A 12204-nucleotide genomic window follows, 5' to 3' on the forward strand; every position below is an offset into this window, starting at 1 on the left:
GTAACAACGTCATTTACCCACAGAAATGCACCATTTTCAGTAAAAGAGCAAAGGACTGACAAGATGGCACAGTTTTGACTGCTGCGCGCGATGCGGGCACGGATTCCGTATGCACGGGTTGGGTGGGTACTATAAATCGAGGAAAATTAACTTTTGTGTCTGTCAGTTTAATCTTAAGGGAATCCTTGGCATCAAATAACAAGCACATAACTTAGTTATAACTGTATTGAAAAAAACTCCTTATAACCCATTCACACCTCAAATGCCGTAGGGCTCCCCTGGCCTTAGACAGAGTAAAATCTATCAAGTATCAATCACAGGAGTCAATGGGATAATATATAATAAAGTTATGCTAATACGGGATTGGAAAGAAGGAAAAAGTCGACAAAAGTACAAAAATTATAAACTACTGCTTTGTAAATAAAATTCTTTGTTTTCTATGATTTTCATTTTTATGATTACTTCAAGAAATGGTAGCAACTGGTATGAAGAGTGTTGAAAGTTTGTGCTCAGCGAGCCTCAACTGGTCTCAGAGTGGGAAGTGATTTCATAAAACAGTCTCACTACCACTGAGTGTTTTTGAGATAGCTTCTGTTTGGAATTGGAATGCACGGTTGTTTCAGTGTCACTCAGATTGTAATTAGTGATATGACAATAATTACTATTTTCCTTGATATAATCAAATAGACCACTGTCATAAGGACTAATGTCACTCAATAAGTTTGGGTTCAGCTGCAGAGAAATGGTTGTTAAAAGCCTGAGCTAAAAGTGAAGGTTTAACTATAGAACTTCAGTGGTTTCAATACTACTTAAAATAGGCATCTGGTTTAAGAAGAGTAACACATTGTATCAGACTGTACTGAAACCAATGAGACTGCCATCCAATTTAGTTTCCTTGATTAAATATCTATAATCTTCCCTGAAAAGTGAGCTCATCTCTCTTAGGTATGCAAGCTTGTACTTCTGTGTGGCAATAGAAAAAGATGATAACGAACTCCTGACATTAGAGATAATCCACAGATATGTTGAGCTTCTTGACAAATATTTTGGGAGTGTAAGTATTACATCTACTATTACATTTATTACAAGAGTGGCAACATCTGCTGTTAACAATCAACCCTTAAACTTATACACTTAAAATGACGTACAGCCCTGTGCTGTGGAAATTTGCACCTGTGTACAGTATGCATGGATCTATTTCTTTTTTACAGGTTTGTGAACTGGACATAATCTTCAATTTTGAAAAAGCATATTTTATGCTGGATGAGCTGGTACTAGGAGGAGAAATTCAAGAGACTAGCAAGAAAAATGTTCTGAAGGCAATCTCTGCTCAAGATCTTCTTCAAGAGGTATGTGGGACATTTTTTTCAAACTCATTCCATTTTTTTGTTTTTGGTTATCTGTACCTGTGAATAATAATTTTTATTGTACGATTTGCTGCAAGAGGGTTTGTATACAAGAGCAATATTGTGAGTGACTTCTCTTACTGCTCAACATTTAGTCATAACTTTAGGAAATCAAATATGAAAACAGTTCCCTACAACTGTCACAACCTTTCATAATAGTCCATTATTTTAATTCAGCATCCAGTGTTTTTTGTTTACTACTTTATTGCAGAGGCAAAGTTGTGGCAGGCATGAATTAAAGAAATTGTTCATTAAAGCAGTCCAATAATTTATTGCATAAACGAAATTCACTTTTTTATACATATATCTGCACCTGTTTTATCATACATCTGTGACGGTCACCTATACACCTATACCTGTACATGTATGCGCTCCTAATGACAACAATTATATTCATACTTAGCACTTGGCTTGGGCTGATCCAATTTGTCCTCAAACTTCTTTTGGCAGCCGGCTCCTGTCGGCCTTGTAGTTCAGTTGGTAGAGTAACAATATGATCTAATCCGGAGGTCGTGGGTTTCATTACCTCCCAGGTCAGAGATTTTTCTCTGTCCTTGGGTGGTGAATGAAAGAGTAGTTCTTGATGCTGTTGATCAGCGAAGGTTTTCATCCATCACATTCACAGTAGCCTCACTTGATGTGTGTTCGGTTTACATAAATATATATATATAATATGCACACTGCTAGGGACAACACTTATTCACCTAATTTTTCCTCTAATAATTTTTGCGATTTATAAAATTCTTTAGCTATGGAAACATAATTATTTCTTCTTGTCTTGTCTTTGATACAGCCTCTTTCTTTTCTTACTTCCAGAGAGTTACATTACTGTAGGGAGAGAAAGTTACTTGCATTGCTATAACTTGAATTGATTGCTTTTTAAAATTCTATTTTCACTCATTGAATGCTAATAAAGCTTCAGATTCAGCTAACTGGTTTGAATTCAATAACCTTTCACATTCACCATCCTTATTCTAACATTTTGTGCTCACAAGTCTTACACTTTCTTAACTACACTTAGACCACACTAATACTGCTTTGTGCTTTGCATCTTGTAGAAATGTACACAGAAATGGTCATATTGTGAACTTTGGTTTGCCTTGTACTGTGCAAGCACAAAGCTGTCGTTGACGACAGTCTGCTCTACATCTCCACTTTGAATGCACTCAATATCAATATCTTTCCATACTTTTAAATGGGTTTATCAAGGGGTTGATATGGTAAAGTGACCACCATAGAGAAATTTGAAAGCTGTCCTTTAGAGCTTGAGCTGCTTTATCAAAGCAAATTGACAAAGGTCTAACGCTCAAAATGTCAGCTTTCAAATTTTTCTACAAAGGTCATTTTCTCATATCAACCCATAAATAAGTCCATTTGTGTGTTTCACTTCCTCACTGATGCAGTACCACAGTGCCTTTACAAAGTAAACCCCTTTATCCTTCTTCCATACTTTGATTTTATGCGCTTAAACATATCTTTTTCAAAATTTGTTTCTTCACATGATCTCACACATCACCATTATTCCACATCATTCACTCCTTTGCATTCTTCTCTTAGCTTCCTCTTTCCCTTCCTTTCATCCCTTCACAGGAAGCTGAACTGCGAAGTGCATTGGAGGAGATGGGTCTTGCCTGAATTCTTTCATCTGTAAATCACTGTTAGTACTCCATCTCCTTTTGTTCAACAGGAAGGTGAACTCCAGCGTACGCTGGAAGAAATGGGCCTGGCCTGAACAGTCTCCTCCTTGAAAATCCTTCTTCAGCATCTTGTCCTACCAACTTCACCTCTGCAGCCAAAGATGAGAAGTTCCTTCATTGGAATTTTTATGCGTTGTGCTTTATAAAACTGAGTTTTTCAGTGTTTTTCTTAAAAGTGACTGGATTAACTTACTGTAGCCATAGAACGTTTTTTCTTTTAGTGCATGATGTAAATACCAGCTGTCAAAGTAGAAAATTGTAGTAATTTCTGAGATTCTGAGGGCCAGAGAAAAATCATGTGTTGAGAATACCATAAACTAAGCCCGTCTAGTTTTGTTACTTTTTTTAACCCGGTATCTTCTATTCATTCATATAATACACGTCAATCACAGATTGATAATCAGTTTGTTACATCTGTTCATACCACTCAATACGGCATTCGTTCTCTCAGTTACACTGGCCCAGAACTTTGGAATTCTTTATCTATAGATGTTAAGAAAATCAAGCCGTTTTCCAGTTTTCGTCAATATATCAAAAATTCTGTGATTGATGGTTATAATACTATTACTGATTCCTAATGTTTTACGATCATGTAATCTTTAACTGTTAATTAATGAAGTAATACTTTTTATCTAAAACAATTATTTTACGTCCTTATTCCTTCGACTCATTTATTTCTTGTTTTGGGTCACCTACTCGGTTAGTTCCATGAACTATTTAGGTGTCCCAAACTCTGCACTTTGAACCTGCAATTGTAAAATTTCTTTTTCTTCGCAATCTCTTGGTTTTATATTTTAAGCACTATTTGTGTTAATTGTTATTTCTGTGTGAGTACAAATAAAAATTGACTTGACTTGACTTGACTTAAGAATTGCAAGTAGCAAATTGCAAATGGCCCAGTGGTTAGAGCGTTGGGTTTGCATGCAGCTACTCCAGGTTCAAATCCAGTTGTAACCTCTGGCTTGGATTTGTCTCCGGTTGTCCCAGATTCAACTCCACCACGCTTTGTAAATAGCCAACTGGTTGCTTCCCACCATTTGGGGTTCTGAATCATGTTTCTGCTAAGTTTGAATTGTTACTTTCATGTTGTTAACAGTGGAGTGCCTGTAAACTAGCTTGATAGCTAAGTGCACATCCACTATAAAAACAAAGCATAGATGCACACTGATTTCAATAAGCGTCTTCTCCCCGGGCCAACTTCAACATAACTCCTCTCTCGGAATACAGACAATTAACGTCACAAAGTGTCTCCAAAATACTCCAAATACTGCTCCTGAAGTAAGGATAAACAGCTACATTTGCCCTCAGCCAAAAATAACACGAACCTTTACCCCTTATTGTTGAAAACAGGTAGTAAACGCTAAGACTAAAAGGGACACTTCGTGTTGTGTTGGATGTCAAAATTAGGCGTGCATCTCTGGACATACGACGGAAAAATGGTTTTTGGGTTGGGGTATTTTCTGTTATCTTTTTGTACCAACTACATTTTAAGAGCAAAATCAATAAAAATACACACTGTGCACTTGCTAATTAGAAGGCCTTGGTTTCAGCAGTGAAGTTAGCTTAGTAGTGGTAAGTCTTTTTTAATTTACAATTTTCTAGAATTTAGCAAAGATGCCCGTAAGCGGATTAAATGTGGCAAGATCATTTTAAGCATGTTCTTCTTGTTTCTTTTTTGTAACAGGAAGGTGAACTGCAGCGTACACTTGAGGAAATGGGACTATCTTGATTGCATGTTACAAGGAATAAAGAATGGATGACATGATAATTATTAATTAAGAGAGTAACTGCCAAGGGTGCCAAATAGCTGCTATTTCCACTTTCGCGACGAAAAACAAAAAAACTTCAATGACTTTAGAGCGTTTTTAATTGGTATTGAAAGTTTGGTAATAATAATATTATTATTCGTGACACATGGGAAATTTGTGCATTGGGATTAAATACCATGTGCATTAACCGAAATAAAGTGCGCCGATAAAATTGTGTCGTTGAGAACCCAGTCTGTTCCCTCCCTGTCGCAGAATTGGAAAGAACTGTTGAATTTAATCGTTCCAAAGATTTTACACTGAATAGAGACAGTGATTTTGTATTTCGTTACAGTACAAATAATTCTCAAGGCGTCAGCGCTTCAACCGCGTCGCGTACCCCACATCAGAAACGCCTGTGCGCTTATAGGGGGCGGGGTCCAAAAGCCGTGAAGGGGGTTTAAGTCTGGATCGAGTCCCCCGGGGGTCCAAATCCATACCGGAGGGTTGAAGTGCGCTAGGACACCGGCACTCGGGTACATTTCAATTCTGTAAGATAGATATGTGAGATAGATATACATATCTATTGTAGATAGATAGCTGTGTTGGGCTACAACCGTTTCCCAAATCGTTTCGGTAATTTTGTCTTGGTCCCGCGGTAAGAGATCAAGTACATATTACTGCAGTTCGTTCGGTGAATAATTGCGAATTATCCACGTCCGACAAGTTTCGAGTCAAGCCAACTTTTCAGGTTAAGACAGCGCTTTTTTTAAGAGCAGGGATGGCGCAGTTGTGAAAGCACTTGGCGCCATATGTGGGTTGAGTTTTCTGGTTCTCTACTCGGCTCCGAGAGATTTTTCTCCAGGTACTACGGTTTTTCCCTCTCCACAAAAACCATGCAAATGTTTGATTTGACTTGAGTTAATTTCGTTAGTGTCCCCAATTAGTGCTCTTGTGCCAAAGCCATTAACATTTAAAGGGGCAGTGTCATGGATTGTAGTAAAAATCTGGAAAGCAAATAAGACCTGTTTACCGATAGCAAACAAAAATTAATGGCCAAAGTTTCTTCAAAGCGCTATTTTAGCTCACAGAAACCATTCTTAAGTGTTTTTGGTTGCGTGCAGCCAAGATTAAAGTGAATGCCAATTTGAAAACGTCGGCCCGACGATTTCAAATACTCCCTTCGCATCTTAGATAAATTCCGTAATAACTTAGCATGGCTCATTTTTCTTTTAAAATATGATAGATTTTTATCTCAGTGCGGTGATCCAGAAGCAATTCAAGAATGAAAAAGTCACTGAAAATCGATTTAGTAAATTTATGGTAAAAATAAAAGGGATAATTTTCATGATACTACCCCTTTAAGGCGCCGTTACACTGTGAAATGTTTCGTGCAACTTGACTCGCAATGTTTTGGCGACATCGTGGCGGGACAAGTAAAGTTGTACGAGCAGTTTCGAGACCCGATATCTCGCAGTCTTTGGACCGTTGGGGAAAGTGTTCGTAGAGGACATCGATACTTAAAATTATACCTAAATTGAAACATTAAACATCCGTAGTATCTTGACCGTTTGACATTTTTACGAGGTTTATGGAGATGTGGTGTCGTTGCTATAGGACCGTAAATAATTGAATTTTAGCATTCAACCGGATGTGACGTCATTTCCCGAAGCATTTGCGTACTTGCGTAGGTAACACACGACAGCAATAGAATACGCAAAATGAACATCTGTCGGGTATCATAAATAATGTATTCAATATTCTTTAAAATTGACCTGTTTGAAATAATTCAAAACAATGGGCTTTCGTAATGACTTAAAACACATAATGAAGTAAATCCGATCATTTTTATTAATGACGCTAGTTCTGATCGTGATTTTGTCACTTCCATACATATAACCAGTGCCCTAAAGGTGGGCTTGCGAAATGGCAAAAAATCTTGTGATGGAATGTTATGAATTGCTTTACATTAGCAACAGAGCACAGTAAATAGACTAGTTGTTGAAATCAACAGAAGGTTACCATCGTCAGTTTAACAACCCAAATGTAACCTTTAAGGAGTCGATCAAGCTGACCTTGCAGCCAAAATCGCCCGATATTTTTGAGAGATTCACTTAACCTTATAAGGCTAAACCACCGACGCTTAAAATAACTGTCTCGAATTTCCATTCTTGCCATTAATAAATTTGTGTTTATCGTTTCTTTTTTCCTTTATTCTTTCCCCGTCGCAGCGATTCGTGGCCATCATTTTTTGCGTCTAGCTTGAGAGCATGTCCTTGTTCCTTGATGTGTTGGAACATTTTGTTTCGGGTCGGAAATAAGGCTTGACAAACATTACACTTGAATGAGTTTGTCACTGCAGCTGTTTGATTTGTTGCAGTAGATTTTGCGACCCGTTCCCCAGGATCACTTGTGTGTTCTGTTTTCCTGGGGTTCCTGTCTTTGTTCGTTTTATCTTGTTTTCTTTCATGAAATTTAGATTCTGTCAAACTGTTCTCGTTTTCCTCGTTTTCTTTTTTGATCTCCTCTTTCTGTGAATTTCGTTCTTCCACTTCGTTCTCTTTATTGTCGGTTCCTTGACTTTCCTCTCCGCTCAAATTTCCTTGCAACTCCGTTTCTCCAATACCTGATAACGCTCTGCCTCTCTCGTGCAGAACTCTCACCTTATAGCGATTATTACCCTTAATCCTCATCGTCGATAAATCAACGGAGTCCGTCAGGTCAAGTTCTCCCACACTCACAAATTCTTCACTGTTTTCATCTACACTGTACCTTCCCTTGTTGAGGTAGTCAGCCTCCGCTAACAATTCATTTGGTTCCGTCATAAAATTCTTCTCTTGATCGTCGGCCATTTCTCGTTTGATAGCTTCTACGTTACTCTTGTGTTTTCGTGACTTTTCGTGATTATGCAGCGCCTTGTCAGTTTTGAATACTTTGTCACATGCCACACAATAGAATTGTTCCTCTTCGAACTCCTCTGATTGGCTGTCACTGACGTCACCGTCCTTTCCAAATACACTGTCTAAATGTACATTCATTTCGGCCAAGTCCTCGTCGAGCCCGGACAGTGAAGCCCAGCTCTCTTCTTTGTATTCTTCAAACATCTTCTCTCGTTCTCGCAGAGCGTCTAACCGTTTTCGTTCCGTGAGGCGCTTTCTTTCTTCATCTTTCTCCTTCAATAGCTGAAGATATACTTTGACTCGCTTATCTCTCTTGCGAACAAACTTCACCAGGGCCCGGACCTCTTCGTTTCTCTCTTTCTTAGCGCCATCTCGTATTTTTTTGTTGTCTTTCTCCATCAGTCGCTGAACTCTCCGATTTGGAGCTTCCCTTAAATCATACCTATCCAACCAAACGTAGGATTTCACAGTGGAGTAGCTTTGCCAGTGAGCGTAAAATGGTTGAACAACTTCGTCATAATCACTCAAAGATGTCCCAAATTCCGGCATTTCCAGATCTTCAGCAGTTGCAAATTCAGCATCTTCTTGAGCTATTATTCTAAAAACGTTGCGATAAATTGCATAAAAGCCATGTTCATCGTCTTCATACCCACAATACACAGAGGCGCTGAAGTACTTCATTAAGTTGATACTGTTGTCGACATAATCATCTCCTCCTCGAATAATTTTCTCGCGATGTTTGTCATACCAAGCTCTTTCTTGTGGGTCAATTAGTACTTCATATGCCTGTTGGATTTCTGTGAAAATCCTTGTACTCTCCTCACAGTTGCCATTCTTATCCGGGTGCCATTTCAAGGCAAGCCTCCTGTAAGACTTCTTTATTTCGTCATTTCCAGCATCCCTTTCAAGTTCCAATACTTCGTAACAGCAACGAGGCATTTTTACAATTTGTGATCTACGAAATCAGGCAATTTATAAGCTTAACATCCTCTCTTTGTGATAGGTTTGGAGAAAAAAACGACCAAAGAAAACCGTCACAAAACCTCACAACGACCACGTTTCTAAGACAAGATGGCGAGCAGCTGACAGCGCATACTCAGAAGGCTGCTGTTCAAATGGATTGTCGTCTGATAATATGCAGAAGCTACCCCGTTGCTATGCAACAAGCTATGCTCAACTGAAACACTCTCCACTTAACGAGATATTGTTGTTGTTCAGTCTGTTTGATTTTGATTCCATTTTTTCAATCAAAATGCATAGAGCCTATCAGCCAATAACACCGGCAAATAACAAGCTTTTGAAGAAGAGATGGGACATGAGCAGATACGATACACACCGGAGGAAGGTTTGAGGAGCTAAAAAACACCTTGCCGCGTGCGCCAGTCTCAAAGCTTTGTTATATGGAAAACCTATGTTTATTTTGAATAATATTTGCTCACTTTCTATCCTCAGGTCTTTTCAGCTAAAGCGGTTATCGACAATAAGCCTCCTCAAACTTACATGCATCTTCATCTAAAGTTGAAGAAATTACAGGTATTGAAGTTTTCTCCGATTGCGCTGCCTACCATCATCGATATTGACATAACACATCCGTCCCACCAGTGGACGAGACAGGAAGACTTAAAACTTGTGTCAATAAGTTTTCACCGTTCTCTGTCTGATAAAATAGTTCTTCAAATAGCTATTTTTTCGTCGGGAATTTTAAAAAAGATTGTCGAAAGCACGATTTGGTTTTATGTCAGACATGGAAGGCTGTTTTTAGATATCGTCCGAGTTTTAAAAATGCAGATCAAGTGACTTTTAATTGCTTTGCCTTCGACTCGGCTTTTCCACGCTTTTCACACTAACGCTCAATTGTTAAAGCCCTGCTGTTAATTGGCGGGAAAGGTATGTTCAAACGATTCGGAATTCCGAAATTAAAACAATCTTCTTTAACGCGATCAAATTGTTGTTTGTTCAAAGTCGATTTGCTAATAAGCGTGGTGAATAAATTTCGCCATATGCTTTAATTGGATTCACTGTGTTGTCGATATCAATACCATGGAATTCGCCTATCAAAAAAATACAAATACAAATTTTTTACTAACGTTAATTTGAAAACAAATTCGGAGCTGCAAGTAAAACGCTTATGAAAGTAAGAAGCTAGTACTCTAGCAATAATGCCAAGTTTTTCTTCACGAATGCACGCCAAGCAATTTGTGAAACTTGGCACGCAATACCAAAAGTGATTTGATATGCATTGTTGCAGGCAACAAAAGCAGCATTGCACCCTGTGTGGTTTAAAATTGCATGTAGTGATTTTTGTTGGCAGATAAACGTAAATTAAGCATAGTAAGAAGAAAATAATAGTGACCTTACAAATCTTTCTTACCATGGAAAAATTTACTCATTTGATTATTTGTTTCACTCCCCTTTTTTTTTTGAGGCATACAATCCCCTTGAATTTTCAAAACCTCTTTTACATGTAAACCGAGCAGTGATAAATGACAAGTCTTTGAGCTTTTAATCACTTTACCACTGAATATTTTGGTTTCTTCGTGTTTTCTTTCTTCCCCTTCTCTAACCAGTATTCTATTACATCATTTTGATAAATGTCATAAGGAATCTACTAGGAATCTTGTGATCTGCGAGTACTCTTATTATTAATTTTTAATAAAATAGCTTATTAACCATTTTCATGTACCAAACTTCCAGGTTGAGGAAGAAAGGTTGGCAACCATAGAAAGAGACAACCGTATACTTCTTGAAAAAATGTCATTTGTAATGAGAACGCGAGGAAGAGTGGATAACAGAAATGACTATGTGCACAAGAGTTTAAATAAGACAAAGAGACAGAGGGAACTGCTTAGGGTTACTCACGAAAATCAGGTCAGTTGTCAACAATCAAATCAATTAATTTTGCTTGGAAATATTTATGGAGTTTGATCACTTATTGCTTTATCAATAACTTTTGTAGGCCATTTTAAAGCGGATCTCATCAAAAGAACCACATTACAACCACCTTCAATGGGTAAGGATTTATTTAGGATGGTGCCTACTAATTCAAAGGTCTTTTTTTCCCGGTTTATGAATATGCGGGAAAAGCAGATCTTAGCAAGTGTTATTAAAATTCAAAAAGGAAAATGGGGCGTAACCATGCATTTTTCGAAGATAATTAACAATATTTGCAAAAAGCTTTTAAATACAAAGCAATGTATGGCGTTCTTTTCCAAATTGAAGCTCAATTATCTCTGAAAAATGTGTGGCTACCCCCAATTTTCTTTTTGGATACCAATAGTACTTGCTGAGTTCTGCTTTCTCCGCATAGTTTTAAACTGCACAAAAATATCCTGTATTGGTAAGCACCACCAATAGGAAACCTGAGTATCTTGAGATGTGCAGAATGTATGCGCAGTAACAATAGTAGGCCCCGTCCTTAATTAAGAAAGTATTTAAATACTATATAGGCATATGGAAAAGTGTCCAGTGCATGTGGTATTAAGGGTTGTCACTAAGCTAGGTTAGTTTTTGCATTGTGGTCTTTTCAGGACTATTTTTGCCTTAGCCAAAGCAAATAAATGGTTAAAGAAATTAATTACTTATCAATAATATTTCTGATTTCATGTGAACTGAAAGCTAGGATCTAGCTTTCAGAGCAGGTGTATTTTGGAAAAAAACAGCAATGAATAATATTGGGTTCGCACCATCTTGGTCCAAGGGAGATGTTGACAGATTAAAACAGAGTAAAACAAGTCTTAAAGGATGTTACTGAGGAAATAAGTTTATTGCAGGAGGACGAGTGGCAAATAAACGAAGGATACATGGATAACATTTCTAAGTATCCAAAAGCTTGGTACAAACAGTTAACACGCAAGAAAAAGCCACGAGAGGATCAAAGTCAGCAATCCCACAATGAGAAAAGACGCAACTCTGGGCAACAAGTCAAGTCCATCAAGGACAAGCATGAGATCTCTGAGAATGAAGATGCAGACAGCAGCAACAAGGCCGAGGACGAGGACAAGGAAACCACCACAGAGTGAATCTTCAAATTTTAAATGAAATGGACAATGCTATTTAAAGCAAATTAATTGTAAATAAGATTTTTATCAGAGTGTGATAATTTTTAATTTATTCTAACCCAAGGGGCCAAAGATCTTTTTGAAGCAATGTAAATTCACACAAAGTTTGATGACCCTTAATATATCACTGTTCAAAAAGTTTGAAGAGTTTCTTTTTTCAGCCAGGTCCACTAATTAATGAAAAGTCAGTTGAACTTCTTGGTCCTTCTAAGCTTAAATTTTTTCATTGTTTTCTAACATTTTTATCAAACAACATGAGGTGTTTTTTTCTTTATAAAAGTCTTTCCTAGGAGTGCATGCCTAACTGTCACTGCTTGAGTCTGTGTGAACACAGTACATGTTTATACTGAAAGATAATAAAGTGTGATTCTTTGTTTGTTTAGATGTCTTTCTGAACA

General features: G+C 37.7%; 3 protein-coding genes across 5 annotated transcripts in view; 2 read left to right on the plus strand and 1 right to left on the minus strand.

Annotated features, from left to right (window-relative positions):
• The window catches only part of LOC138028794 (AP-1 complex subunit sigma-2-like), a 6534-nt gene extending 1451 nt beyond the window's left edge, over window positions 1-5083 (plus strand). The window contains exons 3-5 of one of the 3 annotated variants that reach the window (XM_068876413.1): window positions 946-1054; window positions 1212-1349; window positions 3094-5083. In XM_068876413.1, coding sequence (XP_068732514.1) covers window positions 946-1054; window positions 1212-1349; window positions 3094-3138 — 292 coding nt within the window. In that variant the 3' untranslated portion in view covers window positions 3139-5083. Of the gene's footprint in view, window positions 1-945; window positions 1055-1211; window positions 1350-2996 lie in introns of all 3 variants that reach the window. The other 2 variants (XM_068876412.1, XM_068876414.1) reach the window with 2 other exon arrangements.
• A 1593-nt stretch (window positions 5084-6676) lies between these two features.
• LOC138028793 (dnaJ homolog subfamily C member 21-like) lies at window positions 6677-8848 on the minus strand. The gene has a single exon (XM_068876411.1). The coding sequence runs from the start codon at window positions 8685-8687 to the stop codon at window positions 7041-7043; it is 1647 nt and encodes a 548-aa protein (XP_068732512.1). The 5' UTR covers window positions 8688-8848; the 3' UTR covers window positions 6677-7040.
• Window positions 8844-12188, plus strand: LOC138028795 (sperm axonemal maintenance protein CFAP97D1-like). Its single transcript, XM_068876416.1, has 5 exons — window positions 8844-9093; window positions 9201-9281; window positions 10443-10616; window positions 10705-10758; window positions 11519-12188. Exons 1-5 carry the CDS (start codon window positions 8884-8886, stop codon window positions 11765-11767), a joined length of 768 nt encoding a protein of 255 aa, XP_068732517.1. The 5' UTR covers window positions 8844-8883; the 3' UTR covers window positions 11768-12188.
• The last annotated feature ends 16 nt before the right edge of the window (window positions 12189-12204 follow it).

This window comes from Montipora capricornis, chromosome 13 (genome assembly GCF_036669925.1).
Source record: "Montipora capricornis isolate CH-2021 chromosome 13, ASM3666992v2, whole genome shotgun sequence".
Classification (NCBI taxonomy): domain Eukaryota; kingdom Metazoa; phylum Cnidaria; class Anthozoa; order Scleractinia; family Acroporidae; genus Montipora; species Montipora capricornis.